This window comes from Rhea pennata, chromosome 8 (genome assembly GCF_028389875.1).
Source record: "Rhea pennata isolate bPtePen1 chromosome 8, bPtePen1.pri, whole genome shotgun sequence".
NCBI lineage: Eukaryota > Metazoa > Chordata > Aves > Rheiformes > Rheidae > Rhea > Rhea pennata.
Window position 1 is genome coordinate 28,629,276 of NC_084670.1, and position 21,713 is coordinate 28,650,988.

General features: G+C 55.5%; 2 protein-coding genes across 3 annotated transcripts; one reads left to right on the forward strand and one right to left on the reverse strand.

Moving 5' to 3' along the window:
• Positions 1 to 2,405: 2,405 nt before the first annotated feature.
• On the reverse strand, positions 2,406 to 14,252 carry VAMP4 (vesicle associated membrane protein 4). Its single transcript, XM_062581337.1, has 7 exons — positions 13,981 to 14,252; positions 12,167 to 12,213; positions 11,745 to 11,795; positions 5,863 to 5,963; positions 4,933 to 5,012; positions 4,081 to 4,132; positions 2,406 to 3,075 (listed from the first exon to the last, which is right to left on the reverse strand). The coding sequence occupies exons 1-7, from the start codon at positions 14,044 to 14,046 to the stop codon at positions 3,047 to 3,049; spliced, it is 426 nt and encodes a 141-aa protein (XP_062437321.1). The 5' UTR covers positions 14,047 to 14,252; the 3' UTR covers positions 2,406 to 3,046.
• Positions 14,253 to 15,331: 1,079 nt separating this feature from the next.
• Positions 15,332 to 18,046, forward strand: MYOC (myocilin). 2 transcript variants are annotated; one of them, XM_062581893.1, is made up of 3 exons: positions 15,332 to 15,820; positions 15,902 to 16,012; positions 16,425 to 18,046. In XM_062581893.1, the coding sequence occupies exons 1-3, from the start codon at positions 15,364 to 15,366 to the stop codon at positions 17,210 to 17,212; spliced, it is 1,356 nt and encodes a 451-aa protein (XP_062437877.1). In that variant the 5' UTR covers positions 15,332 to 15,363; the 3' UTR covers positions 17,213 to 18,046. The 2 variants fall into 2 exon arrangements, with proteins under 2 accessions (XP_062437877.1, XP_062437878.1); XM_062581894.1 differs by having other exon boundaries at positions 16,428 to 18,046.
• Positions 18,047 to 21,713: the final 3,667 nt, after the last annotated feature.

Consider the following 21,713-nt stretch of genomic DNA (forward strand, 5'->3'; position numbering starts at 1 on the left):
TCCCTTCAGCAATGTTCTGGGATGAGCCCGGCAGAGATGCCCCTTTCCAACCTTGACAAGTGCTCAAAGTACCCATGGCCATCACTCCTCTGCCTCCTTGGGAGCCTACTAAGGCTTAGGCTCACCTTCCTTCAGGTGGTGCACTTCCTCTGCCCGCCCGGGACACTAGGAAAGGCTGCCTCACTCCCAAGGTCTGGGTTCAGATTGGCTCCTTGAAGGAGCATCTACATCTCTAGGGCCTCTCCAGGCTGGGAAACTACATTCAAGCTGCACCACAGCGCTAATGCAGCCATGAGCTGCGCAACCCCCGGCCCTAGCAGGACAGACAGGTGGGGTCAGACGCGCTATGCAGTTTAAAGCAGAGCTAGAAGCGTGTTCAAGGCAAGCCAGCGGAAGGTAAGGTAACCTCGCTGCCTCACATTTCCAAGGATTGTAGCAATTCAGCTGAAAAACTCCTGCTTCTCCTCTAAGCAGCATATTGCTGGGATGCTAATGACAGTCTTCCCCAGGGTTGTACATCCGGCTGCTTGTGTTGTCTCAGTGAGGCACTATGATAGGTTAATGGTAAGTGGAAACTCCCCAGAGACATGCTGTTGACAAAGATCTGCTAAACCCAGAGAGGACTTGGGTCCTGCTGGGAGCTGCAGAGGCAGCTTTGGTGGTTCCTATAATTTACACCCATCTTTTTCCTTCCCCAGCAGTACCTGCACAACACAGGGGCCAGAATCGCCCCATGGGCGCCAAGCCATCGGCCCCCTCTAGCTCGCAGGAGCATCAATGAGGGAAGGGCAAGAGCTCCCAAATTCTGCAACTTCTATCCACTTGTTTGATAAAATAGGGTTGCCATGAAGCCTCAGTCATACCAGCATCCAATCTACAAGACCCTCAGCCCAGCTTTATAGCCACACTTTGCCTCTAGCGAGCAACTGCAAAACTAGCTTATTTTGCTCAGACCTGGTCCCTGTATGGATTTGAAGTCCTAACGTGCTCCCGCAGCACCAAGTTTTTTTCTGTGGGTGGCAGCAGCAGCAGCAGCAAAGGCAAGATGGGGCTGGCAGTGAAAGCCATACGTGTTGGAAGGACTCTCCAGCAGCAGAAGTAAAGCCTGCCCTGAAGTGCAGTACACAGCACGCACGGCACAAGCATCACAAGGGCTTGCAGTGCTGTTAAGTCATTTTCCAGTCTGACAGCAGAAGACCTGATACCTGAGACACCTGCAAACTCTCTGAAGACACAGTCGCTCTTTATTTACCCTCTTAATCTCTAACAGCTGGAGCGCAGCCAGAGACATATGCAAGATAATTTTTATCCCTTCCACTGAGTGCGTGATTTTGCCTTCAGGATCCTAAAACCTGGCTACAGGTTAGGAGGAAAAACCCAGCTTGGCTTTCTGATTCCCTCCTGGAACAAACAGGGCCCCTAAAGGGAAAAGCCCTATCTACTTACTAGCTGGGCAAGTGGAGCTTGTAATCAGATCTAACAGCCTGCTGTGCTCACTGTTAATCCCCTTCTCTTCATGGAGAAGCAGCACCGCTCAGGTGGAAACTGCACACAATATCTTGTGTCTGCAGACAGGCTCCGACAAGGAAGCTGGGAATTCTCTGGGGCACCATTTCCCCTCTCTAACCTCACTTCAGACGCAGGCTAGGCAGGACAACATCTCTCTCATCACCAAGGAGTCAGCAATAAAAGAACCAGAAGAGCCTGATCTCAGCTTAAGTCTCAGCCTCAGAGCCAGAAGGAACAAGGACCTTAAAAATAATGGGAGGACAGAAAGGCACCAAATGCCTGAGAACAGGAGTGAAGGTAACAGTCACAGCCGCCTCTTATTCAGGCTGTCCATGCTGCGAGCAGGGCTTCAGAGGGGCTCCTGAAAGCATGTTGATGCAGGAGATCCCTACAACACCCTCCAGGCACACAGAGACGTGCCTAGAGCTTTCACAGAGGGTTGCACAGCTCTTGCACCCAGATGCACCCCTTTCCCTGGCCTTCACATCAGTCCCACCTGCAGATTGAGAAGCTCGGCTCCTAATCTGTCTGGCAGGAGCCCAGGGGCTCCAATCTCCCCCAGCATCCCGATGCAACTGTCTGGGAACAGCCCCCTGCCCACCAGATCAGAGAAGCATTCAAGACCGCAGCCACCACAGCAAGGTGAAGGACTCTGAGTATCAAGTGGGCTCTGTTCATCCTGGACTGATTTAAGGGGCATGAGAGTTGCCACACTCCTGTTGTGACTCCTGTATCATTGGGCTGCCTGCTAGAGACCTAGGCTTTACACGCTCTCCTCCCTTCTTTTTAAGGAAACACTCAGACAGCCCTTTCCTAGGGATTCCAGATAATAGAGCATCCTGAAAGCCCCCCCCCCCCCCCCGAAACATTATAAAGACGTGCAGGAACTCCACACATACAGTCAAAAATAGGTTTACTGGAATGTCTTTAGTCACAGCTGTAAGCAGCAATACTGAAAACACTGAGCTTAATGCATTCCCATGGCAGGATCAGAAAGTCTTCTGGCTTGTAAAGCCTAATTACTTTTTCCTTTTTTTTTTTTTTTTTTTATTGAATAGGAGAAAAACAACACCTTTGCAGTTCTTCAGAGGGTCAGTTCCCTGTCACATAATGGTATGTTTCTCTTTAGACACGTTTCCCCTCCTTTGCTCTGAGGGAAGGACAGAGTCCCCCTCTGCCCTCCACCGCTGGCGGGAGGAATTGCTCAAACTGTATCATTACAACTTAACCGTATATACAGATAAACCATAACGACAAGTAGCTAGATCCAAAGCAGAGACCCAGAATTCAGCAAAATCGGTGGTTTGGGAACTGAATCTTCTGTTGTAAAAAAGGTGTAATAACAAGAGCAGGTACTTGACCAAAAAAGGGGTCATTTGGCAGTTCTCAAAATGCTCTGTTAGAACTGGCTACTTGCCACCACCTTCTCGCTCCTCTGAGGAAAACAACTTCAAAGCTATATACAGATAGTTCACTTAAATTACACAGCAGTTTAGTTATCCCAGAGCCAGCTCCCCTGAAGCCTCCAGCTGCCTGGTCAGGAACGGTACTTCAGGACTATGGGTACTGAAAAACACACACAAGAAAAGTTCTCAGCCACATGCCTTTGAATGCAGCACCGATCACTGTCAGAGAGGGAAAAACCCACATTCCTTTAGTCACAAACACCAAGCAGCTGTAAGGGAAAGCATATTTCCCAGCTCAAGCCAATGCAATCTGCTGCCTGTACACACACTAGACAACACTCCTTGCCATCTTCATCTCCTTCCAACTTCCCAAAATGAAACCAGATGGGATTTTCCATTAGCCTCTCTCTACAATGCTCCTACCCTGCCCTGCTGTCAGCTCTGCGACTTCCGCTCTCAGCTGTGCATCAGCGGGACAACAGGTCGTGCTGGTTTTGCTGAAGGGCAGCATGGGAACTGTTACAGAGCTGACAGGAGAAAAGCCTCCCTTTAGGACCACCGGCACCAAGGAACTGCAAAGAGCTGCGCTCCCATGCTGGGCTGCTTGGGTCCTCGGAGCATGTCACCCAGCAGGCAGAGGGATGAATTACTTCCCTGCCTTGAAAAAAAGTCATTATTACCTATTCAGTGGGAGAAGCAGGAAAGGATCAATCTGCAGGGAGCAACAGCAGAGCCTCCAGGCCAGCTCCTTGCCCAGCAGCTTAGGAAAGGAGCGTCTGCTGCGAGCAGACCCATTGCAAAATGGTTCATGTATGTGGAGACGCCCTTGAAGACATTGTTCTGGTCTGAAACTCTCACATCTCCCTCTACAAGCAATGCAGCCCCTGCTAACCCTGGATCACCACAGCTTTGGCTGCATCTATCCCTCCTTCTTTAGGAACAGTAGGACTTGGTTTGAGCCAGCTCCTCTGTGCGCACATTTAAACTGCAGAGCAGAAGCAGGGTGTAGGCGCACATATTACTGCTTGACACAGCATGGGGCCCAACAGGAATGGCTCAGGCCCTTTCCCTCCCAGGGACAGCGATACCGCAGCGTTATGCATGGTGCAGAGTGCCATGAACATTTCAGCACCAGAGGCAGCTGGGATGACTTGAGGCTACTCACTGATGATCACAAGCAGGAGAATGACTGCCACCAGGGCTATGACCGCCTTCATCTGCAAGAGGAAGAACAAAGACAGGTTACAGGAGATGCCATGTGTAGCTGCTTCTACCGGAATGGAGGCCTTTGGCCTCCAGCCCATAGATGCTCGTCTGTTCAGCTAGAAAGCACAGCTTCTTCGCCTAGCAGGGAAGGCCAGGTAACCGCTCCTGCACCCTAGTGTGCAGATGACCTCTCACAGAACAGAGGCCTCAGCAGTATCTGCTTTCAGGCAGGCAGTTATTTCCCATGACAAATAGCACAGGCAATCATGTTGTGTGTCTTTGTACACAAACTGACCAAGAAGATCCCAAAGGATCCTGCAACTCCTTTGTGACTCTGCCAAGGGGATGCCTCAGCCCGGGCGGACCTGGCTCCGTCAGAACAGAGTAGGGAGACAAGTCCTGCCAACTTGGAGCCAAAATGCTGTCCCTGCAGGATCATGGGCAAGCAGTTCAGGAGGGAGGACAGCTTCAAATCATCTACCAGTGGTGCAGCATCTCACACCCTGCCTCATCTCACGGGGCAGCATCCAGCTCAGCTAACTGGACCCTGGCTGCCCCAAGGAGCGAGCAGGAGAGCTGCCTCCTGCCAGCTCCCACACCAACTTCATGCACCATCTCTAGGGGCACCTCCAACACACTGAGCCTTCCATTGTTCATACTGTTACAGGCCAGCCCACAGGACAGGACATGCACTTCCTACACCTATTTGCTCCCTTGTATTCCTGGCACCCAGAGTGACCCTGTTGTTCAGCCCGGGATCGAAGGACCTGCACGAAGAAGACCACTCCTTTCTGCTCCAGGTCTCACTCACCTTGCAGCCTCGCCACCACATCTGTCTTCGAAGCTGTTTGGCTCTATTGCTAAAAGCTGTTGCATTATCTGATAAGCTTTCTGTTGGAAAGGAAAGAAAAAAGGCAATTCAGCAGCACAACCACAAAGCATCCAGTTGTTCCACCAACAACACTTAGTTTCAAGCAATAAACTTAGCAACAGAGGAAGAGACCCAACCACAATGTGATTCACCAAAGCCATGGCAGATTCCAACAGTCTTTGTGTGGGAGCACACACCAGGCTGCAGAGCCCCACCAAGCCCCCTTTGCACTGGCTGCCCTCTGAGGAAGGGACTGCGCTTTGCCAGCCAGAGAGCAAACAGATAGCTGAAGTGCTCAGCACCATTGTTAGTCAGACCAATCTACGCTAGCGCAATGGCCAACTAGATCACAGCATCCAAACACCTCCAAACTAAGCCCTTGCCCAAACTTGCCCAAATCTCCTACAGAATTGGTCCCATATCACTGCTGGAACGCTGCACTGGGCTCTTCTGAGACCGCTCATGAACCAGGACAGCTCAGTACTGACTGGCAGCTGCATACACAGGAGGAAGTTGAAGAGCAGCTGCAGTGATAGAGGGGTGATCAGACACCCAAACCCAGGCTGCTTAGTGACCAAGCCAAGGTGAGGAACCAACCAGCAATTTAAAGGCACCAGTGAACTTGGGCTGGGGCTGTGCAGAGCAGCAGAAGGTGAAAGTGGAAAGAGGAACATGCAGGCAGAAAGTTAGATCTGCAGCCCAAGGCAGGGAAACACCATTCTTAGGCTGGAAATAAAAACCCTCATGGAACAGGGCCAAGTCCATCTTTAGGCACTCTCTGATTTGGAAGCTGATAACCCAGCTCAGCAAGTGAGGAAGAGATGCAGGGAAAAGGACAGACAGACAGGGGAACTGCAATTGTCATCGCACCTGATTTATCTTGCAGGTCATCTAGCCGCTCGCCTCTCTCAATCACCTTTGTGATGTTCTCCTGCATAACGTCAATGACTTCATCCACCTGGTTCTGGACACTAGAGCAAAGCAAAGCCAGAGTGAAGGGCAGGAAGCAAGCACCACTGACTGCACATTGCAGCACCAGCCCTCGTGCAGAGCTGTCCAGGGTCCAGGGAGCTCACCAACAAGAGCAGAGGGGACAACAGCAGAGAAAGGTTGCTGAGAAAGCTACTGGCTTGTGTCTCTTGAGCAGCACTGTGCAGGGCTGATCTCTGGCAATCCCACACAGGGTGAGAGGACACAAGGCAGGGGCTCAAAGAGAGCGCTGGAAAGTCAGCAGAGGTTGGGCACCCTTCTGTAAGGGGGCAGGCATAGTGATCCAAAAACGTAAGTGCAGAAATCACCATCCCAAGCATCTGTCTGGAAGTTTAAACTGAACAGCTCTAACGCTGTGCTGGACATTACAATACTTTGGAGAGTGGAACCTCTAATGCCTAAAAATCATACAAAAAGGCAGATTGCTCGTGGTGGCACCTCTGTTGTGGAAGAGCCCACATCAAAGGGGAGATCATGCCTTATCTTTCCAAATAAGCCAGAACCCAGTACCACACCTTTGCTAAACAACTTAGAGTAAAAGTAAAGGGAGATGTGCTCAACCCCCTCCAGAAAATGAGTTGCCATATGAAACAGTCTGCCAGGAGCATCAAAAGGACAGTAAAGAAACTGTTGACATGAACTAAACCAAACTGATGCCTTGCACACATTTATAATTTATAATTCAAATTCTTACAGGTTATGCAACTTTGTCGTAGTCATTTCAGTGAACGGTAGCCTAAATCACACCCACAAGGTTATTACGAATGCATTTATTCATTCCATAAAAAAGCCACATTGTTAAGAGAAAAGTTCTCCTGGTGGAAAAATACTGCTACATTCTGGTTTGTATTTTGGAGCTAAAAACACTTATTTTCCTGGAGGTAGAAATAATACATTTCTTGGGGCCCTAGGGAGACTACATTTTTTGAGACATACCACGCTCAGAAAGTAAACGGCAGCAGCAATTTCTGGGAGGCAATGCTATGCACAGGGCAACGAAACGGAAAACAACCCCAGGACGCTTACTCTGCCTAAAGTCTGATGTTTGATTTCTTAGGTTGCATTGATCAAACACACTTAAGCACTTGAAAAATACTGAAATTCATCCAGCATTTACAAAACACGCAGTTCTCCACGTTACGGGAAATAAGCACCCTCTATTAGCAGCGCAACACTGGTGTCCCCAGGGGAAAGAAGGATGGCTACCACCTCACCATTCACATCTGTCTAGCACCCACACTCTCCTGCTCCCCAAAGTACCCAGCGATAACCTCTTCATCCTCTTTGGACCAACCAAGAATCTTCTCATCCCCATTAGCATCTCCCGGATGCAGAAATTCAGAGATGCTATTTGCCAAATCGAGGTCTTTACCGTAGCACAATGCCCAACAGTAACACCCAGGGAGCCGTCACCCAGCACCTAGCCCCAGAGCACTTGGTAAGCAGAGGACAGCATAACCTGTCACAGCCCTGGCAAGTGAGGCCAAAAGAATCACAGCCACTTGCCCAAGGCCAGTCAACAGGGCAGCTGCAGGTCTAGGAACAGGACCCTGTCCCACCGCTCTCACCACAAGCCACAGCGCCTCTAGGTAAAACTTCTGAACCACTTCTGGTTCACACTGACCTAGTTCTCCCACCTCCCTCACCAGCCTCTCGCTGAGCAGATGCTTGTACTGAGATACACACGTGAGCAGCAGCTGCAAAAGCCCAGAGTGGTTTCAGTGAGAAAGCTGATGCCTGATGCCTTGCACACATTTACTTATCATTCAAGAAAATCAAACAAGCAAAGAAAGCTACTACAAGTTTTTTTTTTTCGCCCTCCCAAGAGCTCAGAAGGCAGAAATATGGAGGGGCTTCCCAGCTTGGCACTTCAGGTTGGGCTTTGTAGAGCCACTGCACTGCGGCTTCTAGAGTTGGAAAAGACAAACCCTCTGAAGCCAATTTCTGACTCAACATCCTTCATATGGCACATGCTGGACTCCAGCAGTGCACTTGCTTTATTTAGGATGGCATAAAAAAGAACCTGGCTTTTCCTGCGCTGCGTCACAACGTCCGCGGGAGCAGTGTGTCTCCACAACACCTGCCTGGGACACACAGGGGCTGTTCCTGACAAGTGACCGCCTGCAACATGAAAGGCAAGAGTTTCTTATCCGGATGGGGAAAGGCCTGGGTAATCCCCAAGCATCTCTCAGTAGAAACCCGTCTCATGACCACAAAACTTTTTTGATTCACCATTTTTTTTATAACGAGGTAAGAGGCAAGTGGCAGAACTGCCACCGCCCAGCACACGCAGGTGAAGGTGGCACCGAGGAAGCAGGCAGTCGCTGCCCAGGAAGCGCATTTTATCCCTCTCAGGTAGAGGCGCAAAGGCGCCGGCCCCACGCAGGCCTTGCGCCCCCTCCCTCGAGCCACCAGCCCCTCCAGCCCCTTGGTGGAAAGGGGGCACGCTCTGCCAGGGAACCTCCTTACCTCGGCACACCAGACAAGTCAAACTGAGAACTGCAAGCAACCATTATAGCTGCCACACTTAGGGTGAGAGAGGAAAAGCAGAAACATCTGCTTTCCCACATGAGCATGGCAAAAAAAGTGGTTTTAAGGCCTGGGAGTTAATAGGCAGAAAACTGTATTTTCAGGATGCAAATATTTCTAAAACCATTTACTGGCTTAAAAATAAAGACTCCTTCCCACAACAGATTTATGACCAAGTTTCTTGGTGTGACTACCAAGAGGAAGGTGACAAGGACACAACGCATACAGGAACATGCAGTGCAACACACTGCTACTGGTATCCCCACCCAGCACAGTTCAGAGCCTGCAGCAAAGCTGCTGCAGCCCAAGGTACCTCGAAGCATTAGAAGCCAACTGGGGTAAGTGTTTAACTTAAAGCTGCTCTGCTGTGTACTAGTATTTAGAAGACCTTATGAAGCTCAGATCACACTGCACAAGTTGCACCTCAGCATCCCACCTCTTTTCGCTGGAGCTAGGAGCCGTGTGCCAAACACTGTGCGCCTTCGCTATTTATCTGCGGCCTGGTCACACCGTTAGCCTCCATCTAAGAAAAATGAAGTATTTCAGAGACAGGGAATAGAAACAGGGAAATCAAGGCCCAAGCAATCATAAAGGCCTAGGTGTTTGACTCCCACCAAAAGCAAAGTTATTTGAGCACCCCAATATCCTTTAGTACCTGAACTAAGGGATGATCTAGGAACAAGCAGAAAGGGGACCGAGAGAGGGAGCTGAACTCCAGTCTCCGGGGTCCCACACAATGCCTCAAGCACTGGCAGCCAGACCATGCTTTCTACTCTCCCTCATCAGTCACTCCAGCAGAAATGCCTCTCCAGGAAGGGGCTGAAAGATCTGTACATTAGATATGCAGTCTCAGAGCAAACTCAACAATTCCCACCAGTTCTGCATGCTTGAGGTTGGAAACTCAAAGTCACATCAAGAATAAAACATTTCCTCGTTTTATCTGGCAAGAAAGAATGAATCCTTAACAAGAAGCAAGCTTGCTGTAGGGAGCTATTGGCTTCTGATGTATACATTTCATGTATTTCACTCCCGCATCTGTACTCTGTCAGATTTCCAAGTGAAATAAAGCAGAATAAACACCTGCCAGTAAAGGGAGTAAGACAAAAGCACAAAATATGTCTCCCTGAAGTCCTGGTTCATATTAATGAGTGCAGATACACTGCTTTTAACAAGGATAGTAACCACACACCTGTCAAAGCAGCGACAAGAGATCCACTGGCATTTAACTTGGTTTAGTCTTTGCTTTCACGTGCCTTGCCTGGTTCCGAGCAGGAGGAATAAGCCTTTCCGCTTTAGCACCACTGAGTTAGCTCCTGAGAAACTCCATAGGCCGGTTGCACTGCAGGACTAACAACAGTGCCGCGTGCTTCAGACACCATGACCGGGCCACGTGCAAACCGCAGGACTTGTTGCTCTAACTTGCTGCTCTCTCCAAGTTGGCTATTTGTAACCAGCATGACACACTTCTATTTTCCACCCTAGGCTACACGTTGGTATTAATAGTGCTATGTGTATTTTGGGGAAAAATATACTGAAACATCCCTTGTTGTGGCAGTAATCCAGGAAAAAGGGAACAGGAGACAGAGCCAAGGCTGCTCAGTCAGTGCAAAGGCAGGAGGCCGGTGCAGCTGCAGCAGGAGTAGCACAACCTCCGAGCGCTCCCCGGGCCACAGCTGTCTGCAGAGATGCTGCCCCATGGGATTCGCTGCTGAACTCAACGATGGGATATCAGTGCTGAGCTGACTCACAAGTCACAGCTTGTAAGTTGCTGTGAGGACACAGCTGTGAGGAACGAAGCAGTTTATGCCTCCCCAAGGCTTTGTGGTCCTTGGAAGGATAACACCCAGCAACGATGTCCAACAATATGGTCTTGGCATCATTTCCAAGTGAACAGTGACAAGAGGAGAGCTCTTGTTTTCTTTCTCTGTGTAGCAGAGACAGAAGATACTCTGTACTCCTACGCCAGTATAGGAGAACTAGGGGGTAGGCATTGCCCCTTCTCTACTTTGTTGGGAGGTAGAGAAGAAGAGAAGCCACTCACAAGTACAACAATTATTCCCCACCACCACCCCCATTTACTTCAGCCCAGTACAGCCCTGCACCAAGAGGATGGCTTTCTCCATACCAGCTTGCCATAACGAAGAATTTGGCTCTACTAACAGCCCTGTCTCCTCTGTAACTCAAGTGCACCTTGTGATTCAAAATAAGGTGGTAAGCAGGCACACAACCAAGCATTGCTTATAGCTGACGTTGGCAATGAGTCATCTCAGAGCTGTATTGGCTTCTTCCTGGCAAGAAAAAAAATCCCCAACGAAGAGCGACTCCAAGGCTGCAAGCAAAATGACCGATGTATTAAACACCTGGTCATCAGTTTCCCACTGATGTTTTGGCACTGGGGTTGCAGGCAAAGGAAATGGTAGAGCACAAGCACAGCAACCCGGGGGTCTGTGAATATCCTCTCCCTAAGTACCACAATCGCATCCCTAATAGGAAACCATGGGGTAAAGAGGAGCTCGCCCCAAGCACCATCCAGGAAGTGACTCGCTGGGAGAAGGATCCAGGGTGTCTCCTCCTTCCTTCTTGCCCTAATACCAGGGTGTTTGCTCTTCCTTACTCTAACTGTTTGTTACAGCCAGTAATTCTCCTCCAGCTGTAACAGTTTCCTGTTTGTCCAGCTGCTTTGATCCCACCAAGTCACTACTTATCTCCAGGTCATCCAGATAAAGTTTTCACCTAGAGAAAAGGAGGCTGGAAGATCAGCAGCTGTCTGAAAAAAGGGGGGGGGGAAGTCCTTACCTATTCCTGACCATTTGTTTTCTTGAAACATTGAGGAGAGAGTTGCAGAGTAAAGGAAGAAGCCATGAAACAATAAAAACAGAAGGTATGTGAGCAGTGAACTAGCTCAAGTTTAAAATTCAGGGTTAATGCTCCAGAAAAAAAGAGATTGGAAAAGCATGAAATAGTTTATCACCAGAATACAGTGCGGGTTTTGGAAACCCTATAGTGCTACCATCCTATCCTTTTATCTGAATTAATGCACAGTTCCTGGACAGTTTGAAGCAAATTTGAGACTTCCCTTAGCTGAAGACAGGTAGGGTAGAAAACCACAATGCGGAGAAACAAAGCCACTCTCATACCCAGAACTACACAGGCTTCCTCTGTAAGAGAGCAGCAGGAGCCTGTGATGGCAGAATAAAATATTATCCATGTGACACTGGGGAACAGGAACTTACTGCCTGATTTTGTCATTCCTGGGTCCAAATCTTGGTCCAGAAGGCCCTCTCCTGCAGGCAGAAAAGAGAGCTGTAACAATAGAGGATACAATGAAAACATACATTTAAACCAGGGGACTCAGAGATAGGCAAGAGAGAACCAGTGCCTTGTGGATGGAGGATTTTTCTTATGCCTCCCATCAGTCCCTCCCATGTCTTAATATGTGGGGTGCCCCAGTTTTACACAGGTCACATCTGCTAAGTCTTAATTCACGCTTGCTGCCAAGGCTTTGGGAGATCATCTCAAAGGAATCAAGTGTTTTGATCACAAGAAGCCTCCGCCTATTTGGCGAGGAGCAGCTTTTGGGTTTCAACATTGCCAGTCTCAGATCTTTGGTTAGTTAAGATATCCTATTCCCTACAATGCCCATTCAGAAACTCACAAGAAGAAGTCTTCCTCTTCATCTGAATCTTCCTCTAAAAGGTTCCTCTGCAAACACAGAAAAAAACCCAGCTTGTCAATAAGCAGCCACCATTTCACACATGCATTTCCAGGCTTTAAGACACAAGCACATGTCTCTAGAAAATACAGGCTGCTACACAGCTCTGATTTGGGACAACTCTCAAATTACTGCCATTAATCCACAGCAGCTTTGCATCAACTGCTGGCTTCTTGAGTAGCTTCAGATCCTACTTTTCTTCCAAATATCAGTACACCTTCCCACAATGCAGGAAGCAGCCAGTCCATCAGTGTGTTGAATCCTACCTTCAATCAGCCAGCAAGCAGAATCCCTGCTTGTGCTGGCTGGGGCGGGCAAGCCCTCTTGGCTCAAGGGACAATCCAAAGCACTACACTCCATCAGCGGTAGCAGCTCAAAACTTCCATGTCACCTACAACCACCCTGGAGTATCCCATCTAGGCGCAAACTTGTATCTATTGCTGATTCAGAGGATGCTGTTTTTCCAGCCATCTGATGACAGCACATCCAAGAAGGACGACAACACTGAAACAGACTCCGGCCTCTCCCATTCACCATGTCTGGGCAAGTTTGCCCTTCCAATCTGCACAAGGAGGAAAAGGCTACAGGCGGATTGGAAAACAGGAGCGCTCTGCTATCTGTTCTGGTTCACGCTGAAGGACTCATCCTCCTGCATGCATTTTCCTGCAACGTTCAGAACAGGACAGGATTTGAGATCATCAAATCCTCTTTTTCCTCCCAAATGCACATCCTCATTCAGGGACCACACACCTCTCCTAACTTGCTCTCTTTAGCAGTTCACTGAGCTCAAACTTGCTGTTCCATTACACCTTACCAATTGGTACGAAGGCTGATTTTTAAAAGCAGCCTCACAAACCCACTTGTACCTGGAAGTTTTGGACAAGGAAGACATCAGTAGATTTCATCTCTCATATTGTGACAACACAAATTCGCCACTCAGGCTGAGGTGCACCAGTAAAAGCTACTTTGGGTTAAAAATAATCAAGGGGGAAGCGGCACCCTACACGTGTGGGCCCAGCAACACAGACTCAGTCGTTATGGCACTAACGGATGCTGCTTCCCCTGTGCATAAACTGGAGCTGCTAGCTGCAAATGTGGTGTTCTTATTTGAAGCCTACCTATATTTTAGCTTTGTCATATTTGCTCAATCAGCTTAAGCAACCTGAGAGACCGTGCGTGAGCTGAAGCCATCGTTTCCTTCAAGAGTGAACTGCTATTGGCAGCGCAGGATCCTCATCTCACTGACAGCAGTCGTGAGCTGGAACAACATTTTAGATAACAGCCAAAACTCGGTTTATACGCTGTGTGACCCCAGGGTCGGGGCATCAGGTTAAACCCATTTAGCCTGACACAGGCAACGGTACCATTTTGACCCATACTTCAAAGCCTGGGACGTAAAGGGCCCTTAGCGACAGGGGGGACGCTCGGCTGCAGAGCACAGCGCGTGCAGTGCAGTCTCGCTCGAGGCTTTCACACAGCTCGCTGGGGAGGAGAGCGGCGACGTGGCCGGGACGAGCTCTGCCCGGGGGCAGCTCCCCTCGGCAGGCAGGAGCCCGCCGGGGTCTCACGGCAGCAAACGCGGCCTGAAGGAACCGAAGCAAGTTCTCCACAGAGCCGCTGCTCCTAACGGGTGAATGCGCGGAGAGCCCCTTCCTTAGGGACTCCCGCCACCGACAGCGACGCTGGCCGCGGGACCCCCCGCGCGGCCACGGGCCCAGCGGCGGGGAGGCGCCGCCGCAAGCCGGGCGCTCACTCACCCGCTCGCTCCTCGCCGAGCCCGTGACCTCGTCGTCGTTCAGGTGCCGCTTGAACTTCGGCGGCATGGCCGCGGCGGCCGCAGGCCTCACGGCGCCTCGCGCCGCGCGCTCACCGCCAGCCTCCCTCTTCCAGGGCCCCGCGAATCCGGGCCGGGCCGGGCCGGGCCCGCTCCGCTCCGCTTCCCCCCCGCCGCCGCCGCCGCTCGCCGGGCCCCGCTCCGCGCCGGCGGGAAATGGCCGGTGCCGCGGCGGCCAGTCAGCTGGCCCATCGACCACCTCGGCGCTCCGCCCGCCGCGCCGAGCGCCGAGCTATCGACCGGCCCCTGCGCGGCGGGGGCGTGGCCGAGGTGGGGGGCGTAGCCGCGGCGTGGCCGGGGCCTCGCGTAGGGGGCGTGGCGTCGCGGGGGGGGGGGGGGGGGCGTGGCGTCGCGGGGGGGCGGGGCCTCCCGGGGCGCGGGGAGGCGCGCGGCGCGGTGGATCCGCTTCTCTGGGGATATCTCGGTTTTTCTGGCTTTATTTCAGAAGAATCGGGAAACAAGCGTAGTATTGGGGAGGGTTTTTTTTCTTTTCCCTCGTTAATGCCACTAAGTGGTTCTCCATGTGCTGTTCTCCTGAGGCCGCTCCCCTGGCGCGGCGCGCCCGTGCCGGTGGCGCGGTGCCGGCCGCCGTGTCCGTGTCCGTGTCCGTGTCCGTGTCCGTGTCCGCCGCGGGCGCGGCCGGCGCCCACCCGCCCGCCCGTGGGGCCGAACCCCCGAATTCGGCCTTTTTGCAGAGCCGCTCTGCTTTTGCACGCGGGGCTCGCGGGTGCTTCGCGGGACCCCCCCAGGACGCGCACCGCGGCCTTCGCGGGGGGCCGCGCGCCCCTCGCTCGGGGGCCTCCTCTCTGCTCTCCCGCCTTCCGTGGCCGAGCGACGCGAGGAATCCGGGCCGCGGCGCCCGGAGGGGGCCGGGAGGCGCCGCGGGGGGCCCCGTCCTGGCGCAGACGCGCTCCTTGCTGGCTGTGCGTTCCCGCCTCTGCGCAAACATAACCCCCGGGGCAATAAAATAACGCTGACAAACAAGCAAATAAATCAACCAGCGCGCGCACGGGGCTGCTTGTGCCGGCAGCAAAGCCCCTCCGCTCGGGGAGGGCCGCGGCGGCGGGAGGAGGGGGGCCGCCGGGGCCGCGGCAGCCCTGGCGCGGGGCCGCCGGAGCAAATATTTTGGCCGCGTGCTGCGGGCGCGCAGCCAGCGCGGCCGGGGAGGGAGGCTGCGGCGGGCGGGGGGGGGGGGCGGTGAGGGCGCCCCGCGAGCGCCGCGGCCGCTCGGCCGGCGCCGGCGCCGCGCTCTGGAAGCTTCCCGCCGCCCTGCGGCGACCCTCTGCCCTCCGGCGCGGCGCTATAAATGCGGGCGGCTCGGCCGGGCGGCGGGCTGAGCGGCGCGGACGCCATGCTGCGCGCCTGGCTGCTGCTCTGCGCGGGCCTGGCGCTGCCCGCCGGCGGGGAGGACGACGGCGGCGACGGCGGCGCCTGCACCTACTCCTTCACGGTGACGGGCCCCGGCGAGGCCGGCTGCGCCGAGGCCGGCGGCGCGCTGCGCGCCGAGCTGGCCGCCCTGGCCGCCCGCCTGAGCCTGCTGGAGAGCCGCGAGGCCGGGGCGCCGCCGGGCCCGGCGCAGGGCCCGCGGGGCTGCGGGGAGCTGCGGCGCGCCGCGGCCCGCCTGGAGGAGGACAAGCGGCGGCTGGAGCGGGAGAAGGAGGAGCTGCGGCGGCGCGCGGAGAGCGGCGCCCGGGAGCTGGCCCGGCTGCGGGAGGCGGGCTGCGGGAGGCGCGGGGACGGGCCCCGCCGCGACGGCGGCCCAGGTGAGGCGCGGGGGGCGGCCGGCAGCGGCAGTTGGGGGCCCCCGGGGCCGCCTCCCCGCCGACGCCTCGGCCTCGCCGCAGGGCGCCCGCGGACCGTCGGCTACCAGGAGCTGAAGTCGGCCAGGATGGAGGTGCCGGCTGCAGACCTGCTGGAGGAGACGGCGCGCGGCCACCCCGGCGCCGGCGCCTCGGGTACTGCCGCCCCCGCTGCCTGCCCACCCGCCCGCCCGCTCCTTGCCCGAGCTGCCGCCATCCTCCCCCGCCTGCGGGCACCTCTTCCAAGGGCTCTGCGCGCTCCAGCCCAGCATGTAAACGCTCCCGCCAAGGCCCCCTGCCCTCCTGCTCCCTCCTCCCTTCCCGGCGCTCGCAGCCGTACCTCTTCCCTCGCTGGCCCTACAGCTCCTCCGGCACCAGCTGCTCGCCCGCTCCCTGCCCCGAAGGAGCTTGCTGGGTCGCCGCTCCAGGTCCTTTCCCCGCCGCCACCGCTCGCCCGCTTGCTGCCCGGCGCCTCTCAGGAGATGCCACCCCACCCTGCAGAGCCGGTGGTGGCACCGCGGTGGAGCAGTAACGTGTTTTTTTCCTCCCCTGTTCCCCCCACCCGAAGCAGGCTGCGGCGAGCTGGTGTGGGTGGGGGAGCCCGTCGTCTTCGGCCAGGCGGACTCCATCGCCGGCAAGTACGGCGTGTGGATGAAGGACCCGGAGCCCGTGCTGCCGTTCACCCGGGCGACCACGTGGCGTGTGGACACGGTGGGCACGGAGGTGCGCCAGCTCTTCCAGTACGATGATGACGAGCAGTTCGGCAAGGGCTACCCAGCCAAGGTGTACATCCTGCCGCGGGCCCTGGAGAGCACTGGCGCCGTGGTCTACCGCGGCAGCCTCTACTTCCAGCAGCGCCACTCCCGCCTCCTGGCCAAGTACAACCTGCGGGAAGAGGCCATCGCGGCCGAGAAGGAGATCCCGGGCGCCGGCTATCACGGGCAGTACCCCTACTCCTGGGGCGGCTACACAGACATTGACCTGGCAGTGGATGAGTCAGGGCTCTGGGTCATCTACAGCACTGAGAAGGCCAAGGGGGCCATCGTGCTGTCCAGGCTGGACCCAGAGACGCTGGAGATCCAGCGCACCTGGGAGACCAACATCCGCAAGCAGTCAGTGGCCAACGCCTTCATCATCTGCGGCGTCTTGTACACTATCAGCAGCTACGCCGTCCCCAACGCTACGGTCAACTTCTCCTATGACACAGCCACCGGTACCAGCCAGCCCCTGAGCATCCCCTTCCAGAACCGCTACCAGTACCTCAGCATGGTGGACTACAACCCCACGGAGCGGCAGCTGTTCGCCTGGGACAGCTTCCACATGGTCGCCTACCCCATCCGGCTCGCCCACGCGTGAGCGGCGCAAGAGCGCCAGGAGGAGGCACCGCGCTCGCTCACGTGAAGCAGGGGCCCTGGGGCGAGCTGAGCACCCCCCCGGCCCCGCGCGCGCGCACGCACCTCACGCTGCTCCCCGGCTTTCCCCGAGTGCAGGCCTGACTCCCGCACGCCAGCACCGCAGCACCGCAAACGGGAGCCTTCGCCGAAGCTGTCCCTACTCCGCTCGACCGCGCTGGGGCCGCAGGCACGTCCGCTGGCACCTCCTGTGAAGTCGGGTCATGCTCAGACGCGGGAAGATGAAGCAACGCGCTTCTGCAGCGCTCGGCCGAGCCGGCAAAACGCCTCTCGCTGGGCTCAGCGGGTTCGGACGGGTGGCAGCGGCAGGACAGCTCCATCCTCCGCAGCAGGACTGGGCTGGCGTGCAGCAGCACCGACCTCCGCACAAGGAGCCTTTCAGGTCCTGGAGGCGCCTGAGCGTCTTCCAAGAGCGCCTGGAGCCGCTGCTCTCCAGCTGGAGGCACGAATTTGGAGGGGGGATGGCTCGGATGCAGCGCAGGCTCAGCAGAGCAGGATGGAGCAGCCCGCAGCCCCAGCTCGCGCCCAGACCCTCTCCGCCCTCGCAGCGCCTGTCGCCGCCCCGTGCTGTTTCAAGAGCGTGCATTTTTAACTATTTATTGTAAAAATGCTGCAGAAGGTTGATTTCCACCCCCCCACACCCCAGGGCGCCTGCAGTAAGCGCAAGCAGCAGCAGCAGCTGCTCTGACGCCGCCAGCCCCGAAGCAGAGGCACAGGCTGCCCGGCGAGGCGGGAGCAGCGCTCGGTCCGGTCACAATAAACATCACCCCGCAGCGCCGCCGCAGCGTGCGCGTCGTCCTTCCGGCCGCTCCGCGCCGCGGGGCCGCGTCCCGGCGGGCTCCAGCTCCGCCGGCGTCTCCCCGCTCCTCTGTGGCGGCCGCAGCAGCGTTGGGCGCTTCCCTAGCGTTTTGCCGCTTTCGGGGAGTTTTCTGCACCCTGGAGAGCGGCGGCTTCCCCCAGGCAGCCCGGGGCGGGGGCTGTCGGGAGAGGCCCGAGAAGAAGGGGCTTCTCCGGGGCGCTCCCCCAGCCCGAGCCCGGGGCGAGGCCGCGGCCCCGTTCTAGAAGGGCGGAGGACAAGGGCCGGGGGCGGCCAGCCGGCGTCCCGCAGGCTCCCCAGGGCCAGGGCCGCCACGGTGAGCCCCCGGGCGCTGGCGGGCCAGGGCAGGGCCCTCCCGAAGCCCCGGGGGTGGTGGGTGGGGGAAGCGAGGAGGGAGCCTGGGGGCCGCCCCACGGGAGCGAGGGCGGCCGCGGCCTCCCCTCACGCCCCGACCCCTCGCTCCCTCGCAGGCTGGCGGCGATGTGCGCGGCGAAGCAGCGGCGCCGCCGGCGCCTCGCCGGCCCCGCGGCGCCCCGTGAGCAGCCGGCCGCGGGGGGGGCCGCGCTCGCCTCGCCGCGGGGCCTGGCCGAGGTGGACCGGGGCCACATCCCCCCGCTCGCGGCCAGCCGCGCCGTCTTCTCCGGGGAGCGGCCGGCCACCGGCTCCGCGGGGCCCCGAGGCTGCGCCGTCTACGCCCTGCGGCGGAGCGGGGGCTGCTGCCCGGCTGCGGCGCTCCGGCTCGGAGACGATCCCTTCCCCGCGCTGCTGCTGGTGTACGAAGCCCTGCCCGGGAGCGGCTCCCCCATCGACCGCAGCCCCCTGCCGCCCGTCCCGGCCTGCTGGGCGCTGTACGCCCGGGCTGAGGGCGGCCCGCGCTGAGCTGCACGAATAAAGCTGTGGCCTGACCCCGGCGCTCCTGGCCTTCAGAAACAGCGGTCGCCCCTGCCAGGCCGCTGGGAGCAGCCTCGGCCCCGGGGCAGACGCGCGGGTAGAGGATCCCTCCGTGCCCACCGCCACGGCCGCTGCCTCGCCCTTGGGCAGAGGGACGAGCTCCCCGGTCCCTGATGCAAGGGGCGCAGGCAAAGCCGGGCTGAGCGAGGCCGGTGCAAAGCGCCTCCAAGCCAGGCCGGCCCCAGGCCCGGGAGACACCCACGAAGGGGCAGGTAACGGTGGTGGTGGTGGGATGCCAGCGCTGCAGAACCAGGTTCCTTACCCCAGGACCCGGGTCCCTGAGCCCCCGGAGGCGGGGGAAGGCCCCGTCCCTCGCGCTCCCGTCGCCGAGACAGGGCTGGCTTGTTCAGAAACGAGCACAGGAAGGGCAGCTCCGAGGGCGCTCACTGTGGAGACACTAAGCCCATAGAGGCCCAGCACCAGTAATTTACGTCACCCTCCTTTTTCTGCCAGGTCCCGGATCTTTTCGGGCTGGGGAGTCCATCACTTAATTGACTAGGAAAATAAATGAAGACCAGCCAACGTACACAGGGTTTCCAGAAAGCTGGGCTTGAGCCGAACCATTCTAAGTACACAGATTTACTTAATGGGCTTTTCAAAACAAGCCCAGAAGAGAAGCCCCCACCCCTGGGAGCAGAAAGCACGGTGCTGAGCAGGGCTGCTGGATCCGGCCCCAGGCACATTAATTCCACTTCTGCTCTTGCCTGTGGTCTTTTCACAGACTGGACTTTGTAACAGAATTAGAGAATTCCCCAAACAAAGTAGTTCACTAATTTAGGGGACATTCTCAACACAGTTACTTGTGATGTGATGTGACAGTCCCAGGAAAGAGCTTACACAGCAAATCCCACTCAAAGAAAAAAAATCAAGATGCAGCCTAGCTGTAAATAGCCAAGAACAAGTTATCTGGTTAAATGTTACAAAAATATTGAATGAACTGGGGTCAGCTTTGACTGAATGCTTAAGCTGGCCTTAAAAGCCACAGAGATGGTCCAAGGCTATTTGAGGCATGCATCAGGATGGCTTTACTCACACGTACTACACCCCCCAAACATTTGATTTTGATTAAGATTTTGCAGAAATATCCTTGTTTTGTTCAACATAGCAGTAGCCAAAAGCTTAGCACATTCCCACTGCTGATATTTGGGAAACCTGTCTGACTTTTCTAGTGGCTTTATTACAGAACTTTAATTAATCCTTTCAGCAGTTTTCTTTTTTCTTCATTACAGAAGGGGTCCAGTGAACGATTTTGGATTTTAGGGATCTTTCCAAAACAAACTAGGCAGAAGATAGCCTCAAATAGGGAAGCATCAGCATAAAGCCACATAACCAGAAAGAGCTCAACTCACAGAAACATTTTGAGTACACCGTAATAGCACCCTATTTTTAATACAGAACACATTTACCATTACAAGCATCTCTTCTAGCACATCATAGACCAAACCAGTGTCTAGAAGCTTACTCAGTTCTCATACCTTCCTCCTCCTCCGAGCATTAACTGTACTTGTGCTCTTGAAAAAAAAGCTTCACTTCAGCTGTGATGTTACCTACTCAGAGGTAACTTCTGCCCAACCATTGCTCCATTTTCAGATTACAGCATCTCTGTCCAATTCACATTGTTACAATCCTATTATAAACCCACTGAAAGAACCAGGACAACTGGTCAGGACAACTCTAGCTCCTCCAGCGTCCCCAAATCACCGCTTCCAGTCCAGCGAAAGCGCTGGCAAGTGTTTGCTTTGCCACTGCCACACAGTTGCCTGCAACACATCTGAATAAAGGCAAATCTGCACCGCTCCCACCAGCAGTTGTAGAAATATCCCAACTTAAGTTTGCTTTCATTCATTTGCATTTTTTGGAAATACGCCACCCAGCAACTGTTCTCAAGGCGGGATTTATTTCTCAGACCAAACGGAGGAGGAGGGTTCTGGTCCTTGCTGCGAATCAGGAGTACCCTCTGGCGGCCAGCTGAAGAGCGCAAACCTCGAACCGCTCGAGCCTTTCCCCTTCTTCCTCTTGGGGATCGCCCATCGCACACAAGGCCCACGCAGAGCGCCTCATGGAAACAAGGATGTCTTCACCCGGGCAACTGAAACTGCTGTAAACACTTCAGTACACCTAGTGATTAAGGGTGTTCCAGAAAAAAGCCAACACTTGTGATTTTAATTGTTGCAAGTGTTTGTTAGCTGGCCAGTTTGTTTAATTTTGGCCCTGCACCAGTGAATCGGGAATGGAGCAACTGAAGGGCCCGGAGCGCGAAGGGCAGCGCCGGGAGGCAGGCACGCTCCGCGGGAGCGCTCGTGTCACGCCTCGCTGCCGCTTCCCCCCCGCGGGAAGTGGCCACCGCTTGCTTTCAACAGCCCCTCGCTGAGCAGGTCCCTGACAGCCAGCATTTGTACTCACACGCAGGCTAAAATCAGGGTGACCAGCATGGCTCATCCAGGTCTCCTCCGACGAGCTCGTCTTCTCCAGGAAACAAAACACAACTCTAACACCACACAAAAGCGGTAATGTCTTGCAATGCAACCGGCCGGCTCCTTCCAGAGCTAGATGGAAGCCATGTCCCATGGGACCCTCACTGGAGAACGAGATCAAGAGCAGTAAGTGCGAGGAAAACCAAACAAAAATAAGCTGCTTCATAAACTCTTTTTCTTTACAAGTCTGTTTTCCCAAGCTG